Here is a 19,051-nt window from a genome sequence, read left to right on the forward strand (position 1 = left end):
TGTGCAGATCTACTGGGGAGGTATAGAGTGAAAGTTAGCAACATCAGCCAGTTAGCAGCTGTTGAATTACAGACTGGGGCTTGCAGTGAATAGGATTCAGGAGAAAATCATGCTAGGGGTCTCCTGGGGGAAGTCCCTGGGTTCCATGAGACGTTTGTTTGCTCACCCTGCCAGGGGCAAGGGCCTAGGTGACTTGAACTGAATTGCTTCTTGAGCCCTACTGAATTAAATATTTTATTTCTGATATTTTCATTTGATAAGTAATTATAAAGTAAGGGATACCTTTTAGTTTTACTTACTGCCTTTTTGTTTCTGGGTTTTTGTTTTTTGTTTCTTTTTTTTTTGGCAGGAAGGTGGGGGAGCAGAATTCAAGTTGAAACCAAGCACTGTGACCATCTCTCACATTATCTAGACACTTCTCTCATTAGCTGAGGTTTAGTTTTGCTGTGTCATTTCAGCTGTGGAGCTTTTTGGCTTGTTGCAGTAGTTTTCCAATTGGAGCTTGATGGAGATTTTCTGAGGCCTGCTTTCCTGTTCACATATCTGTGACATATATTCATTCACTAGGTTTCATAATGACTGTCATAATGACTGTCTGTTGACAGTTCTAGAGGTGGGTCTGGCCTGTGTACATCATCTTCCTTTAGTCTTAGTATATGTGTGTACAAAGCTTGCCTTCACATTTTTTCCATTATTGTTTTATAGCTTCTGGTGACAGACAAATAGAAGAAAATCTAAATATTTATATTCAGAATGGTTCCTAGGTTAATTTTTCCTAATCCCTTCTATTATTTCCATACATGGTATTGGTCATCTCTCCCTATTTTTCTTTTTTAAATGTGGGAAACAAAAACAGTTTCAGCCTGTGCTTTCCAGATCACTTCTTTTAGGAAATAAATAATAACTTGTATCTAGTTCTTTAAGAATTATATAAATTAGATAAGATATGCAGATGGTCCTACATCCAGAAAGAGCTTAACATTGAATGGTTAACATTGATGTACAGTTAACACAGAAATCATGAAAAACTGAAACCATCTAATAATTTCTCACCTAAATCTCCCAGAGTTCAATAGAGGATCCATCTTTCCTTCAGAGACCTTCCTCCAACTTTGACCCAGAGACTACCGTGCTTTATAAGAGGCTTCTTTCCTAGCACATTGCTACTATAGATTTTATGATCATTAAAAAGATTATCATTTTCTTTCTCAGAATTTTATATAATTTGAAGCTATTTTACTTTGATGTATACCAATTTAAAATTATCTTCCTGGAAAAATGGATTTTTGATCATTATGTAATGACCATCTAACCTGAAAAAGGAAAGCTTTTTACTTTAAATCTGTTGTGTGTGATATTAATATAGCTGCACCAGCTTTCTTTTGGCTACTTTTTTGCCTAGTACATTTTTCATACAGATATTTTTAACACTTCACGTATTCATATGATTTATATAGCTGGATTATGTATTTTTAAAACTGATCTGACAATTGTCATGTTTGTAATTGGAAAGTTTAGTCCATTTACATTGTCATTTTATGATCAGTGGTTTATTTGGATTTATTTCTGCCATGTTTTGTGATTTGTCCCATCTTTGTTCTTTTTTTTTCCTATCTTCTTTTCGATTGGTTGTGGTATTTTTGTTTTTTTGCATTTTCCCCCTCCAAAAATTATATCCTCTATTTCTACTCTTTCAGAATAGTAGATTTTACCATTCTAACTCTACATCTTTTAGATGATTGCTTCATAACTTCCAGCATACATATTTACCTTAAATTCTAGGATTAATCACACTCTGCTATGCTTTAGTCCTGTCACATAACCCCCAACCATATGTTACTAATATTAAAGTTTTGTCCTTTAAAACATGTAAACACATAAGACTTTATTATTTTTAAACAATTTCCCCCAGACCGAATCAATTTTATTTACCTAGCATTCTTTATAGCATCTCAGGTCTTTTTTAAAGGATCATTTTCCGTCTTCCAAACACACGTCTTCTAAAAAACACAACTTGTAAAAATCTTCTTTAGTGATATGTGTTGCTAATAAATTCAGTTTTTGTTTTAAAATGTCTTTATTTTTCCATTAAACTTAAAAGATAGTTTTGTTGGATGTGTAATTCTCTTTTGATTGTATTTACTCCCAGCATGTTGTTCTCCTGTTTTCTCTTGTTTCTAGTGAGAAAGCACCTGTTGGTATAGTTGCTTTTCTTTACCTTCTGGCTACTTTTAAAGTCTTCTTATTCTTCAGTTTAAGTGTAATGTATCATGGTGTGGATTTAATTTTACTTAATTGACTTGAGATTTTTTTTGTTTCCTGAATCTGAGAATAGATGATTTCTATCAGTTCTAAAAAACACTTAGCTATTAGCTCATCATGTACCAACTCTCCCCATTCTCTTTATTAACAATGTCTTCTGGAAATTCAAGTTAATGTATTTTAGACCTTACTATTCTATTTTCTTGGAGAAGGCAATGGCACCCCACTCCAGTACTTTTGCCTAGAAAATCCCATGGACGTAGGAGCCTGGTAAGCTGCAGTCCATGGGGTCGCTAAGAGTTGGACATGACTGAGCGACTTCACTTTCACTTTTCACTTTCATGCATTGGAGAAGGAAATGGCAACCCACTCCAGCGTTCTTGCCTGGAGAATCCCAGGGACAGGGAAGCCTGGTGGGCTGCCATCTATGGGGTCGCACAGAGTCGGACACAACTGAAGAGACTTAGCAGCAGCATTCTGTTTTCTGGGCTTCCCTGGTAGCTCAGCTTAAAGAATCTGCCTGCAATGCAGGAGATCCCAGTTCGATTCCTGGGTCAGGAAGATCCCCTGGAGAAAGGATAGGCTACCCACTTCAGTATTCATGGGCTTCCCTGGTGGCTCATATGGTAAAGAAGCTGCCTGTAATGTAGGAGACCCAGGTTCCATCCCTGGGTTGGGAAGATCCCCTGGAGGAGGGCGTGGCAAACCCGCTCCAGTATTCTTGCCTGGAGAATCCCCATGGACAGAGGAGCCATGGGGTCACAAATCAGACACAACTGAGTGACTATCAGCACAGCACATTCTATTTTCTGTATCTCTTAATGCCCTTTTTATACTTTTCATTTTTATTAATCTCTGCTGCAGTCTTCTTCTGTCTTGTAATTCCTTTTAGATCTTTCAGGTTGGTAATTCTCACCTCACTTGTACCTAATCTGCTCTTTAACTTACTGAATTTCTTTTTTACAACTTTGTCGACATGTTATTTACATAGACTATACCACACATACTCACAGTGTGCATTTTGACGAGCTTTGACATGTGTGTGTGTGTGTGTTTGATCAGGATGAGCAGCACGCCTGTCGCCCAGCCCCACGTTCTCTCCTCCTCCTTTGTAGCCCTTTGCTGCTCTTCCTGCCCACCTTCCCAGGAAACTGCTGGTATTGTTTGTTATCATAGATTAGTATGTATTTCCTATAATTTTATGTAGTAAAATCAACTCTCTAAGCCACCTAAACCACAGTTCTCAAGTTGGTGTGTCTCGTATGGCATGGGAAGTGTGGATTAGGGCCTGAGAGGTGTGAGGGCTAACCGCGTGCCCTAGAATCCTCAGGAGACTGCATCCTCGCTGCTTCCCTTTGCAGGGTCCGTTACTTTCCAGTTCACTTTCTCTGCAGGTGTAACCCTAGGCAGTCCAGGCTTTACCCGATGATCTGTGAAACAGCTTCCCACCTTACAAAGGCCTTGGTTCTGTCCCGTGCCCTGAAAGTCATTGAAACCACAGCTGTGTGTCGCTGGGGCCTGCAAATGCTCAGATGACTGCCTCCTTCAGTAGTCCCTTAAACACGAGGTTTGTGCTTCCGTCTTGCCTTTAGCCTCTGATGATTAGATCTATCTTCTTGAAAGCTCAGTCATATATTTGACAGTTTTTTTTTAACATTTTATTTAGATGTTTTATTTTCATAGTAGGGAGAATTTTTTTAAAGCTATTCAGGCCACCTTATTGCTGAGATGGAATTCAGTTTAATACCATCATCTTCAAACTTAGCAGCAACATCTAAGACCTGTCTTAGGTTCCCTCCATGGTAGTTCTCAAACTAACTTACTCAAGTGCTTGCCAGGCTACCTCACAGTCTCCTGGGGCTTTTGTTTAAAAATTTGTGTTTGCATGGTCTCACCTCAAATCTATGGAATTAGAGTCACCTTCTGGGTGTGAAGCCTAGGAATCTGACATTTTAAAGTCTTAAAGCCTCTCAGGGTTTCAAATCTTTAGCCAGGATTATACTTCAAATAGTGTGGGGGTCCTCAATAAAATCCTTTATGTCCTTAGACTATCAGTGATTTTTTTTCTTCAAACAAAAAGAACAGTTTTATACTAACATAAATTTCATTTTCTGAACATATTTCCACATTGTCTATACAGCTTTAAGTTTTGTTAAATGAAGGATTCAAATTTCAGACCCATTCTTCTTTAGAGTCTTTGTTGACCTCAACTGTCCACTGCAATGTGTGTTCTTAAGGAGCTGAGTGACAGGCAAGAAGGCATCTTCTTTGGCACATCCCTTTGAATAAAACCTGGGCATCTGCTGGCCCCTCGCTGAACTGTGACGTGTGGCTGTGACTGTCGAGCCTGCGGTCCAGAAGCCTGTGGCGTGGCCCGCTGCAGGCCGCAGCTGCCCCGGCTTTTGTGGCCATCCCTGCTCCGCGCGCTTTTCTGCTCCATCCGTCACGCCACTGCTATCATGTGAGGTGGTTGGTGCATATTATATTTAGCAGTAAACCTTTCTCTGACTTACAGTATGCAGATATTATTCATCAGATGCTGGCTCTATAGCTGTTGCCTTTTTTGAGGCCCCAGTTGACTTCACTTGACTGAAGCTATCTTGGTGTAAAAGATTAAAGTGGAATCTTGACTCTATACTACAGAAGCCACCTCTGTCCAAATGTTTAGCTGCATACTGTGCATTATATGAAACCCACAAAGAAGTGGAGGTCATTTTAATTCGGCCAGTAGATCCAAATCCTGCATTTTTTTTGTTAAAATTTAAATTTTGAGTAAAGGGAGTTGATTCTTTATATTGCCTGTCATCTCAACATAAGAGCCTTGATTATGAAGAGATCATAAAGATTTGGTATGTTGGGCATGCTGTTTAATGTCATTCTGTGAACAGTTAGATTTAACAATATCAGTTATAACAATATTAGTTATAACTAATATATAATATAATACAGTATAGTATAATATAATATTACAATATTAGTTATAACTATAGCAATATTAGTGTGAAGAGGTTTTATGGACTTCTTTGTATGTGTGTATTTGTGTTTAAAAATTTTTAAATCACATGGTTTCAACCCCTTTAAGATAGTCATAAGAAAAATTAGTAACTTTTACATCATATCAGGTTTTAGTGGTTTTGCAGAGTTCCTTTCCCCTAATATCTAGAGTCAGTGAGAGCATTACCCCAGGGAAAGAAAAGAGAAAAATATTGGTTAAGTGCACAGCAATAGGTCTTCAACAGATACTTAGCAATTGACTGATTCTCTGTTGCCTTTTTGCTTAATATTAATTTCATTCACCAGGGAGAAAAAAAAATACTTGGAACTCCAACTTTTAGAGTTGACTCTTGAACAACATGGGTTTGAACTGTGCAGATTCACTTATACTTGGATTGTTTTCAGTACAGCTTTACACAATGCAGTTGGGTGAATCCTCAGATGCAGAGAGCCAGCTGTGGGACTTGTGCATCTGCACATTGTGGTATCTGCAGTGGGAACTGAAACCAGTCCATGAGAGTACCAAGGGATTACTCTACTTCTTTTTTCTTCCTCTCTTTCTTTCCTCTCTTTCTTACTGCCTTGCTTTATACCTTTTATTTATTTACTTAAATATACTGAGTGCCTTTTATAGAACTCTTGCAGGAACTGAGAACATGTCAGTGAATTTTAAGTCCTAGCCTTCATGGTTTTTACTTCTAAGTATAAAAGACAGGAGGAAAAAAAAAAAACAAACAAAAAAAACCAACAACAAACATAGACCAGTGTGTGTGGGCATTTGTAGATCACAGAAAATATTCTGGATTTTATTTTATTATTTTGTTTCAGTATGCATTTGTTTGGCTGTGACAGGTCCTATTTGCCGCACTTGGGATCTTTTTGGTTGCAGCATGTGGGATCTTTGGCTGTAGCTGGTAAACGCTTAGTTGCAGCATGTGGGATCTATTTCCCTGACCAGGAATTGAACCCAGCCCCCTCCATTGGCAGTATGGACTCTTAGCCTCTGGACCACCAGGGAAGCCCCTCTGGATTTTACTCCAAGTGTGATAGGAAACTGTTGGATGGCTGAGACAAGAAAATAACAGGATCTGACTTATCTTTTAAGAGGCTCAGTCAGACTGCCGTGTGGAGATGGGGTTGTAGGTGTGGGGACAGTAGTCAAGGTGACTAGTCAGGAGGTGAGAGGTTAGCTGTGCTAATGAAGAAACATATAACTTTCAGATCTAACACTTACATGATTTGCTGGTACGTGGTTACAGAGAATGAAAAAGAATGGAATCAACAGTGATGCCTTAGTTTTTGGCCTGAGTAAGCCAGTTAACATGCGGCCATTTCTGAGATGGGAAAGGCTTGGAGGAAAGCAGGTTTGGAGTGGAAGGTTGGAGAATTAAGAACACAAACAATGTTAAGATACCACAGGAAATGTCACCTATGCAGTTGTAAGTAAAAGTCTGGAGTTACAGGCAGAAGTCAGGGTAGGCACATACGTGTACAGTCAGTAGTCTGTAGATGATGATTATAGCTATGGGGAGGGAGAGAATGAGATACCCATGGAGCGAGCAGATGGTGTAGAGTCTGCTCCTCAGGGCACGTCAGCATCAAGAAGTCAAGAAGAGTTCCTGCAAAGGAACCCAAGAAAGAGAAAGAGAACGTTTCATGAAGGATAGAATGGTCAACTGTTGTTAGAGAAAGGTCAGGTAAGATGAGGATGAGAATTAACCACTGGATTTAACAAAGCGGAGGTGGACTTTGGTGTCAGTAGAGTGAGGAAAGCAAAGCCTGATTTGAGAGGGTTCAAGAGAGGCTGGAACTAGGGAAGTGGTGACACTTGTATTGGGGAAGGCTCCTTGGAAGCAGAGCAGAGACGTAGCTGGAGAGACAGGAGGAGGTCACAGGAAGCTTTTGCCGTTTTTGGTTTTTGTTTGTTTAGCGAACTACATCCTTTGTTTAGGAAAAGAAGAGTTGAGGCAGAGTCTGTGGACACAGATGCTGGTAGCCTGGTAGGCCTGATAGCATAGGGTTCCCATGATTGCTTCTGTTTTATACTGAGGGAAATAAGACACAAGCCGTGAGCTGAGAGAGAGAGGAGAAGGGCAAGGAGCACACACACTGTTAAGTTCTAGAAGCAGCGAGAAGGCATGAAATAATTATTTTGGAGAGTATGTTGCCTGTTATTCTAGACCTTTTTAGACTCTGAGATAACAGTGTAATCTCAGGAATACCAAATATGTGTATGGATGTTCTGGTAAAAGGAACCAGAATAGGAATAGTTGAGCCTGAAAATCACTTATTGTAGCCAGAGTGCCTTGCCGTCTGATTTGTCCAGGGGATGTGTAAAAGTCATTTCATATGTTCCAACTGAAAATATTTTTGAACAGTTGATGAAAGTGAAAGAGGAGAGTGAAAAAGTTGACTTAAAGCTCAACATTCAGAAAACGAAGATCATGGCATCTGGTCCCATCACTTCATGGGAAATAGATGGGGAAACAGTGGAAACGGTGTCAGAGTTTATTTTTTTTGGCTCCAAAATCACTGCAGATGGTGATTGCAGCCATGAAATTAAAAGACGCTTACTCCTTGGAAGGAAAGTTATGACCAATCTAGATAGCATATTCAAAAGCAGAGACATTACTTTGCCAACAAAGGTCTGTCTAGTTAAGGCTCTGGTTTTTCCAGTGGTCTTGTATGGATGTAAGAGTTGGACTGTGAAGAAAGCTGAGTGCTGAAGAATTGACGCTTTTGAACTGTGGTGTTGGAGAAGACTCTTGAGAGTCCCTTGGACTGTAAGGAGATCCAACCAGTCCATTTGAAAGGCGATCAGCCCTGGGTGTTCATTGGAAGCACTGATGCTAAAGCTGAAACTCTAATACTTTGGCCACCTCATGCAAAGAGTTGACTCATTGGAAAAGACTCTGAAGCTGGGAAGGATTGGGGGCAGGAGGAGAAGGGGACGACAGAGGATGAGATGCCTGGATGGCATCACTGACTCGATGGACATGAGTTTGAGTGAACTCCAGGAGTTGGTGATGGACAGGGAAGCCTGGCATGCTGCACTTCATGGGGTTGCAAAGAGTTGGACACGACTGAGTGACTGAACTGAACTGAATATCAGTTTATTTATTGGGTTCAAAATGCAGAAGGAACAAATGTGTAAGCAGTGAAGAATCTCCTTTTCTTGGCCACTACCGTCTAATTCCTTTCCCTGAAGTCTGTCAATAATAACACTTTCTTGTGTCTTCTTCCAGAGATATTTTACGGGTCCATTTTTAAAAAGCTAAATCTATGCTGGGGTTTTTAAAACAATCCTTTCTCCAATCAAGTAAATATTTTAAAAAAAATTATACTAATATTTCTCTATTCTCTTTAATTTATTAAGAATAATTTTTAAAAAGAGCATCCCTTTTAATACTGACTTCATAATGTTGACAGCCATCTGGCAGGAGCTGCATCTGTTAGATTTTTCTTTAGAAATATGTATAGTTAACAAGGTTCTTTTTGCTTCTTTGTCTTCACAGCTGATCTAGCATCTTTGATGGATAAAACGTATGAGAGAAAGCTGCCTGTTAGTTCTTTAACAATATCTCGGGTAAGAAAACTTATATTTTCAAGGAAGAAAGAGAAAGAAAGCAAGAAAGACTATTTCTATAAATGAGGCTGTGTAAATAAAGACCATCTTTTATAGGAAATATTTTTCCAGAGTATCTTATGTTTTTATAATTACTAATAGATATTTTATGATGAAGTAGTAAATTTCTTTGACAGAAACAAAAGGTAATAAATTTACCAGACTCTGATCAGTGTTGTTTATCTAACTTAATTTTTCCAGGATACGATATGATACCATCACTTTTTTCAAAGTTGATATACTTTTCAAAGTGGTAATGTTGACTTGTTAATATTGGAAGTAAATTTGGTAGTTGAGAAAGTCTGTAAAAGACTTTAACTTTAGGCTGCTACAGAGCATTAGATGGGAGAATAATCATAGGCTAGGAATCAAGAATAGAAATTGATCCATTGACCATTACTGATGAGCTTCTATGCCAGCTGTTTACTAGTTTCTTAACATTGTCTCACTGTTCTCATAGCAGCCATGTAAGATAAGCGTTGTTGTCTCCCTTTTGCATGTAAGGCTCAGAATGATGACTTTCCCAATTTTACATAGTTCATAGGTAGAAAAATTGGACTTTAAACCCAGATCTCTGTGGCATCAGAGGTCTTTTCTGTTGCCTCCCAGAGATAGACCTGATCTTGTCTTCATGAATTTCCTTTGTGACATGGGGCAACTGGGGCTTCTCTCAGTTTCCTCATTCAGTATGGAGACAGTAGTATCTTCCTCACAAGGCTTATGTGATGCTAAATTGAGATCTTAGTTGTGAAAACTATTTGTAGAAATTAATGACACCATAAAATTGAAAAGATTGTTAAATCGATGAGAGGAAAAGTGAAGAAACCATCATCCCTTTTAGTCTCAGTGCTTTTTTCTGCTCCTTGATACTTTCCTTTTAGTGGACAAACTGTTTAGCTTGATCATAACCTAGTAATTTTCATGTTGGAGAGGAGCTGAAAGACCACTGGTTCATCCCTTATGTGATAGATGAAAGCTCTGGCCATAATGCCTGGTGTTTGTTTAGGCTGCACTTGAGAGTTTAAAGAGCTTTCACGTACATTTTCTGGTTGGAGCTTCATACTCTTCAGCGCAGGTGCCTTTATTCTGTTTATGCAGATGAGCAACCAGGATCCAGAGAGACTGTGTCATCTGTTTATGCCACACAGCATGCAATCAGGAGAGCTAGTTTTCAGTCTCGGGTCCTATGTTTGAACTATATTTTATCTGCTCCTTAGTAAGATTTCTAAATCAAATCTAGTAAGTCCTCCAAAGAGGGCTCAGGAGTCTCTCCTCTTTACTCTCCTCTCCATCCTCCTGAAGTCTTAACTTTATTCACTACATCCATTATTTCCTACTTCATCCTTTTTGCCTCTGAGTCTTTAGAGTACAATTCATCCCCAGGCTTCCCTGGTGGCTCAGGCAGTAAAGCATCTGCCTGCAATTCAGGAGACCTGGGTTCGATCCCTGGGTTGGGAAGATCCCCTGGAGAAGGAAATGGCAACCCACTCCAGTATTCTTGCCTGGAAAATCCCAAGGATGGAGGAGCCCGGTAGACTATAGTCCATGGGGTCACAAAGAGTTGGACGCCACTGAGCGACTTCACTTCACCCCCAGAAGAGTGTTTTCTGTTTCTCAGATTTAGAGTTAAGGAGCACACTGGGGTATTTTGTGAGTCAAAAGGAGACTTGGTTGGTAGACAGTAATAAGTTGACTGGTCCGTAGCAGAACCAAATCAGATAGGAAAAATGGATATAAGACCAAGTTCTCTAAATTTGGATTTTCCTCTTTTGGGTCATGTTTTTTCAGCCATTAGAGTCTTCATCTTCTGAACTATTGTGTTTCCATGTATTTGGAACTTGGAAAACAGAGAAAGTATCAGGATTTAAAGATAAAGGAAAATATCAGTGACTAATTGTAGAGTAGGAAGAGCCCTTTCTTGTTCAGAGCGGGGTTTGTGTTTAGTTTTCAAACAGTTTTTCTAACCAAGGATATTCTACATATAGAAAAAGAGAGGCCATTGTAGATTCTTGTTGGTATTAGGATAAAGTGGTATGAAGGGTGGAGCCACAGTACATGAACCCTGTCCTAATAAAACGACTGGTTTATCTTTAAGGTCAGTATGTGACTTAGGCTCAATATATGACATAATTTGTATTCAACCAAGGGTATCTTTTTCCGTCTTTCAGTTTGTGGACAACATTTCGTCTCGAGAAGAGATAGACCATGCAGAGTATTACCTTTACAAGTAAGTTTTTCGTTTCATTTGACTATATTCTCATCCCTTTTTAATAACGAAAGATCGTAAGTGCTGTATATGATGTTCAGGATCTTGCTTTTAAAGTTTGTGCTTTGGTGATCTTTCCATATCAGTGTGCAGAGAGCTTCGTCTTTTTTTTATAACTGCAGCGTATTCCATACTATGAATACGTCACGTTATTTACTTATTTTTGGCTGCGCTTGGTCTTCATTGCTGTGTGTAGGCTTTCTTTAGTTGTGGTGAGTGAGGCTGCTCCTTATTCTGGTGTGCAGGCTTCCCACTGTGATGACTTCCCTTGTGGGGCACAGGCTCTGGGCCTGCGGGCTTCAGTAATGGAGCATGCGGGCTCGAGGCTGCGGCCTGTTCCCTGGAGGGCGCAGGCTCCACTGGTTGTGCGCACGGGCTTTGACGCCTGAGGCATGTGGACTTTCCCTGGACAGGACTGAACTCGTGACCTGTGCACTGGCAGGCGGATTCTTATCCACCGTACCACCAGGGACGTCCGAGTATGTTATTTAAACCAGTTCCCTACTGTAGGGCCTTTTTTGTTGTTTTTACTTTTTGTATGATGTACAACACAGCCATTAATAATCTTTTACATAAGTAATTTTGCACACAGTTCTGATAAGTATGTATATTTAATATATATATGTAGATGTAATGATACATATGTATTGACATATATACATATTTAGTTTCAATAACTTTTGCCAAAGCTTGCCCAATAGAGGTATTTTCATGCTACTGAATTTTTGTTACTGATAGGAGAACAAAATTTGTCTGTCTCTTCTTGCCCTTTTTTATTTAGCTGGAAATATACTTTTTAAGCCCCATTCAGCACCTATTTTCTTTATTTTTTTAATTTTAAACTTTATTTTATATTGGGGTATAGCTGATGAACAGTGTTGTGATAGTTTCAGGTGAACAGCAGAGGGACTCAGCCGTACACTTACATGTATCCATTCTCCCCCAGACTCCCTTCCCATCCAGGCTGCCACGTAACACTGAGCAGCGCTCCATGTGCCATACAGTGTATCCTTGCTGGTTATCCATTTTAACCATAGCAGTGTGTACATGTCCATCCCAAACTCCCTGACTCTCCCTTACCTCTGGCAGCTATAAGTTCATTTTCCAAGTCTGTAAGTCTCCTTTTGTTTTGTAAGAAAGTTCATTTGTATCATTTCTTTTTAGATTCCACATGTAAGAAATTCAGGTGGTATTTCTCCTTCTCTGTCTGACTTACTTCACTCAATGTGACAATCTCTTGGTCCATCCACATTGCTGCACATGGCATTCTTCCATTCTTGTTAATGGCTGAGTAACGTTCCATTGTATAGGTGTACCACGTCTTCTTTATCCATTCCTCTGTTGATGGGCGTTTAGGTTGTTCCGTGTCTTCGCTGTTGTAAACAGCACTGCAGTGAACATTGGGTGTATGCTTCTTTTTGGATCATGTTTTCCTCCAGATATATGCCAGGAGTGGGATTGCAGAGTCATGTGGTAGCTCAATCTTAGTTTTTTAAGGAACCTCCACTCTGTTCTCCATGGTGGCTTTACCAGTATACATTTCCACCAGCAGTGTAGGAGGGTTCTCTTCTCTTCACACCCTCTCCAGCATTTATTATTTGTGGATTCTTTGATGGTGGCCGTTCTCGCTGGTGTAAGGTAGTTTTGATTTTGCATTTCTCTAATAATTAGCAGTGTTGAGCATCTTTTCATGTATCTCTTGGCCTTATGTATGTCTTCTTCGGAGAAATGTCTGTTTAGGTCTTCTGCCCATTTTTTGATTGGGTTATTTTGATGCTGTGGATGAGATGGCTGGATGGCATCACCGACTCGATGGACATGAGTTTGAGTGAACTCCAGGAGTTGGTGATGGACAGGGAGGCCTGGCGTGCTGTGATTCATAGGGTCGCAAAGAGTTGGACATGACTGAGTGACTGAACTGAACTGAACTGATGCTGTTAAGCATCATGAGCTCTTTGTACATTTTAGAGACTAATCCCTTGTCAGTTACATCATTTGCAGATACTTTCTCCCAATCTGTGGGTTGTCTTTCTGTTTTGTTTACTGTTTCATTTGCTATACAAAAGCTTTTGAGTTTAAAATTTGTATGGTGACACATAAAAGATGCTGAATAGCCAAAGCAATCTTGAGAAGGAAAAATGGAGCTGGAGGAATCAGGCTCTTGGCTTCAGACTATACTACAAAGCTACAGTCATCAAAACAGTACGGTACTGGCACAAAAATAAAAATATAGATCAGTGGAACAGGGTAGAAAACCCAGAGATAAACCCATGCACCTATGGTCAATTAATCTATGACAAAGGAGGCAAGAGTACCCAATGTTAGATAGACGATCTCTTCAGTAAATGGTGCTGGGAAAACTGGACAGCTGCATGTTAAAAATGAAACTTTTTAAAGATTTTTTTAAAGATTATTCTTTAACACCATACACAAAAATAAGCTCAAAATACATGAAAGGCCTAAATATGAGACTGGACACTATAAAACTCCTAGAGGAAAACATAGGCAGAACAGTCTCTGACATTGCAATAAGTTTTTTTTTTTTTTGATCCATCTCTTAGAATAATGGAAATAAAAACAAAAATAAATGGGACCTATTTAAGCAGTCTTTTCAGCTAACACCATTCCAAAATTTTTTCTGCATTGCTGCATTTGCTTCATTCTTTCTCACAACTGGGAACAGTTCCACTGAACCTCAGATATACTCACCCCTGTGTACAAAGAAGCATGTTCATTCAAGCACCATCTATACCACTGAAAACTGGAATGACCTAAAGCTCATTATGTGAAAGATTGATCAAATCAATTATTTATTCTTGTAGTTGATTTTTCGTCTATCAAATAACTGTCGAAGTGATACCTTAAAAATCACCTTACTGTGATTTTTAAAGCCTGATTTATGATTTTTTCCAATTCCTAGGCAGCAAGAAAAGATTCGGACTGAAATTTAAAATGTTTCCAGTAAGCGTTGCGTTAGAAGTTCCATTTGATCTTAACTCTGTTTTGATCAAGAGAGTTTTCAGTTATTTCCATCTGGGTATGTTTTTTAAAGCCTTCTTTAGATTAGTGAAAATGTTTCCAATTTTTTCATATGTGATATTGCTAACTAGCAATGAGACTTCTTTTTGTTTTCTTTCTGAATTGGGTAGATTCTACCATCATTTTGGTGTTTTCTATTTAAATATAAATCTCAAGTAGATGAGATTCCTAACCTTAAAAAAAATATTTTAAATCTCAGATTGCCTTTCACAGTGTCCTAAGTTTAAATTCTAGGCCCTGAAATCATAATTGCAAGTGCCTTCCTACCCTTCCTGGGCTTCCCTGGTGGCTCTGATAGTAAATCTGCCCGCCTTGCAGTAGACCTGGGTTTGATACCAGGGTCAGAAAGATCCCCTGGAGAAGGAAATGGCAACCCACTCCAATATTCTTGCCTGGAGAATTCCATGGACAGAGGAACCTGGTGGCCTACAGTCCATGAGATTACAAAGAAACATGACTGAGTGACTAACACTTTTTTCCTACCCTTCATTAAGATAAACACAAGTGAATTCTGTGGTGAGAGCAAGGAATCCACCTTCCTTTAGTGGCTCTTTGACACTGTAGGGCTCCTTTGGTAGTTGTTTTTGCCTGTGGTGAAAGGTGCATCTGGGCTAGCACCTTTGTTTGCTTTGTTCTTGGGAAATGCAGAAAATAGTTCCAATTTATAAATAGGAACTATTTTTAGAATTCTATTCAGGACATAGTGCCATGGTCTTAGAAGAAATATGTCCCAAGTTTACCTCTGCCTCTGAAGCATAGAACTGATTGCAGCATGTATTCACTGAGCACCCATCATGTGCCCAGAATTTATCCAAAGTGTTGGGCATGTAGTGATGAATAAGTTAGGCACTGTTCTTGTCTTCATACATTAAAGTTTAACTGAGAAATTTCAGTCTTCCTGAAAGGCCTTCTGTGATTAATTCTTCATATCATGTCCAGTTTTGTGAAACCTGGAGTCTTATTGAAAGTCACAAAATCTCTGTTTCCTATTTTTAGTTAGGTCATGTAGGATACTCTTGTTCTTGTCCATCTTAAATCTAAGCCATTGTTTAATTTGACATTCCATCCTTTGCTTAATCAAAACTAGTGTTCTAAAAAAAAAAAAAAACTAGTGTTCTCACCATGACTTAATCACTCTTTTATTTCTGTTCTTTCTCCTCCCATTGCCATGAAAATACAGCTCTATTTTACTCAGCTTTTTTTTTTTTAAAGAAACATTCTTGTGACTTGATGATATTACTGTTGTCTGTGTGTGAGACTTGGTACAGCACCATAAAGCTGCATCAGCTTTAGATGATGGAGGTTGGCCAGTGTTCGTTCATCAGCTCAGTATCATCTGCTTTCCAGCCTTAGAGGATATACAAAAGATAATAATGCCTCAGCAGAGTTACAGGTCAAGTTATGAACTCTTGGGGTTTCTCTCCTTTAATTGAAATCAGGAGTGTTAATCCTGAGGACCCCAAGAGCCTGTGGGATTTCCAGCAGTCTTCAGCATGCATGGTTGCAGTGCCTAGCATTTTCACACGGGTGTCATCTCGGAGTAAACAGTGGAGGATGTGGAAACAGAGGAGCAATTTATTAATCCTGCAACTAACACTGTCTTGCTGACTGGCCTGGAGGGTTTCTCATTTCCCAGGAGGTATCCTTCTTGAGGGGAAGGCTGGCTGCCGCCTCTGCCACTGGTACAAATCATTTCCTGCCTCAGCCTGTAGAGACCAGGCTCTGCAAGCTGAGTGTAGTGGCTGCATTGCCACATCTTTGGTGGTCAGGTCTTCCCAGGGATCACATGAAGTCTGAGAGAGGTGGAGAAGTTTGAAAGCCTGGAGTGATCCATGGAAAACTGGTTGAGCGTCTGCCATTAAGTCGGATGCACAAGCGAGCAGTTCCGAGCCCCACAGTTCAGGGTGTTTCTGACACATGCCAGCGTGTTAACCATCCTCTCGTCCCAGCAGAGACTCAGCCTTTGACTCTGCTGAAGTTTAAAAGTTTGGGGGCATCAACATTAAAGAGTCCCAGGCATCTTTTAAGGAGACATACAGAGGCTGCTCTTTAGATTGTGCGAAAGTGAAAGTTGCTCAGTCCTGTCCGACTCTTTGTGACCCCGTGGACTATACAGTCCATGGAATTCTCCAGGCCAGAATACTGGAGTGGGTAGCCTTTCCCTTCTCCAGGGGATCTTCCCAACCCAGGGATCAAACCCGGGTCTCCCACATTGCAGGCAGATTCTTTACCTGCTGAGCCACAAGGGAAGCCCAAGAATACTGGAGCAGGTAGCCTGTCCCTTCTCCAGCAGATCTTCCTGATCCAGGAATCAAACCGGGGACTCCTGCATTGCAGGCAGATCCTTTACCAACTGAGCTATGAGGGAAGCCCCAGATAGCAGGAGGGAGAGCAAATATTCAGCCAGCCCTGTTTGGGCCCCAAGCCTCCTCTCTGAGGACCCACAACCTTTTGACCAACTTCTGCGCTGCTACTTGTAAGTAAATACAAATACTAAGGAAAGAGAAATCATGCTTTAAACAGAATAATGTGAGCTAAAGATAATTAAGTCAGTTAATTCTAGGAGCCGTATAGGTGGAGAATAAAGAATTTTTTTTTTTTTATTTTTTTTTTATTTTTTACTTTACAATATTGTATTCATTCTGCCACACATCAACATGAATCCGTCACGGGCGTACACGTGTTCCTCATCCTGAACCCCCTTCCCACCTCCCTCCCTGTACCATCCCTCTGAGTCATCCCAGTGCACCAGCCCCAACCATCCTGTATCGAACCTGGACTGACGATTCATTTCTTATATGATATTATACATGTTTCAGTGCCATTCCCCCAGATCGTCCTACCCTCTCCCTCTCCCATAGAGTCCAAAAGACTGTTCTATACATCTGTGTCTCTTTTGCTGTCTCGCATACAGGGTTATCGTTACCATCTTTCTAAATTCCATATATATGCGTTAGTAAGAAATTTTTTTTCAAAAAAACTTGATAATACGCTACAACAAACCCAAGAGTAAAAATGAGTAAAATAGTAAAAAAGCTAAATTGAAGTAAATAAAATATGAAAGCTAAGAAACAAGAGAACAAAACCTGCTAAGAACTGTTGGGCTGTGCAAAATAAACATGATTAAAATAAGAGAATAAAAAAGTAAAAAGCAAAATAAATCAAGATAAGAAGGACTTGAGCTGGGGATTTCATAACCTGTGTATAATGTGGCTGGGAGGTTAGGACAGCAGGCACAGGCCTGCTGTTGTAGGATACTCTCAGCAGGCTGAGTGATCAGTCCCTTCATGAGTGGCTTGCAAACTGTCCTCCAAGGAGCCCTTGAGTGGGTCCTTTACAGGGGCCTCAGTGCGAGGCTGGGAGAGCAGCAGGCTGTGAGGGACAGGCCAGGCAGCTCTGCCCCCAGCCCTCGGCTGCTGCTTCAGCCAGAAAAGCTGTGCCTCCAGCTGCTTTATGGATCATGTTGGCAGGAGAGAATTCAAGGGGGAGGTCTGTGAAGCTAGATGAGAATAAAATTACATTTTTATTTGCACTCACCTTCCAGTAATATTTAGCATTGCCGTCCATTGTGAATATTGACAGCAGACTACAGTACTGTTAGCAGTGTCTTTCTCATCAATAAAGATTTTTTTAATATCTTTTTATATTGATTTTCTTATATCTCATTGGATTTGTTGCCAGAATCTTGACAAATTATGCTCATCACTGCCTAGGACTTGCATTTATAATTAAACTGTTGCTGGCTAGTGTTATTTCTTTTATTAATGGAGAAGCACATGTGACCATATCTCAGGGACTTTTTAATGTTTTGATAATTCTGTTTCACTATAACTGGTTTCCTTGGTAATCCTGTGTTTAAAACATTATGAGAAGGTGCCATCAGACTGCCTGAGAGTTCATGCTGCAAAAAAATGTTACAAACCTCACTGTGAAGACCTGTTACTTGGATTTATTCCTGCTGCTTCCCCTAGGCCTTTTGAAGTTTTCTAGTTCTTTTTTTTTTTTAATAATTTTATTTATTTATTTTTGGCTGTGCTGGGTCTTTGTTGCTACACTCAGGCTCTGTCTAGTTGCGGCGAGCAGGGGTACTCTAGTTACAGTGCGCAGGCTTCTCGTGCTGGTGGCTTCTCTCGTTGCGGAGCACAGGCTCTAGGCACAAGGACCTTGGTCGTTGCGGCACTCGTGCTCAGTAGTGCGGCTCACGGGCTCCAGAGGACAGGCTTAGTAGTTGCTTCACACCCTGTGGGATCTTCCCAGATCTGGGATCAAACCCCTGTCTCCTGCGTTGGCAGGCATATTCTGTACTACTGAGCCACCAGGGAAGCCCCTGTTGAGAAGAAGCCTTTCTTCTCTTATTTTAGGTTAAGCCTCCTAGAGTTAGACAGGCATATGGGTGACATGTGTAAAGTTTAGATACAGGCAGTCTCTTGTCTCCCCACTGGAGCAGAAGAGGTTTGGGGAGGCCCTGAGATGCTGTCCGAGCAGTGCTAGGATGGGCTGGGCAGGAACACCTCTGCTTGACTGGAGTGTCATCGCCTCTGCCCCACTCCAGCCCCAGGTTGCAGAGGAGCCGCAGTGTTCCGCCCACAGTAGCAGCAGAGGTTGGCGGCCCAGAAGAGAAAGGTGAGGGCACAGCCCAGCCCAGGACAGCTGAGAGGAGGAGGCTGCTCAGTGCTGGTGAGCGTGAGAAGGTGACTGCCGATCCATGCTCTACATTTGTTAAGTACAGTTTTACATGTCCCATGTCAGTAAAAGGAATTCAGCAAATTTTTTTTCCCCGCTTTGGGCAAAAGATTAATTTTTGCTTTCTGCCCACATGCCCTCTCATTGGCTTCTGAAGGAAAAGGGCTGCCTATCTTTTGCCT

The 19,051-nt window shown here is 40.5% G+C and overlaps 1 protein-coding gene across 2 annotated transcripts in view; it reads left to right on the forward strand.

Annotated features, from left to right (window-relative positions):
• Positions 1-19,051, forward strand: part of MRPS27 (mitochondrial ribosomal protein S27) — a 110,231-nt gene that overhangs the window by 17,255 nt on the left and 73,925 nt on the right. For both annotated transcript variants that reach the window (XM_055555058.1, XM_055555057.1), the window contains exons 3-4: positions 8,772-8,842; positions 11,050-11,108. In XM_055555058.1, coding sequence (XP_055411033.1) covers positions 8,772-8,842; positions 11,050-11,108 — 130 coding nt within the window. The remainder of the gene's footprint in view (positions 1-8,771; positions 8,843-11,049; positions 11,109-19,051) is intronic.

This window comes from Bubalus kerabau, chromosome 18, assembly GCF_029407905.1.
Source record: "Bubalus kerabau isolate K-KA32 ecotype Philippines breed swamp buffalo chromosome 18, PCC_UOA_SB_1v2, whole genome shotgun sequence".
NCBI lineage: Eukaryota > Metazoa > Chordata > Mammalia > Artiodactyla > Bovidae > Bubalus > Bubalus kerabau.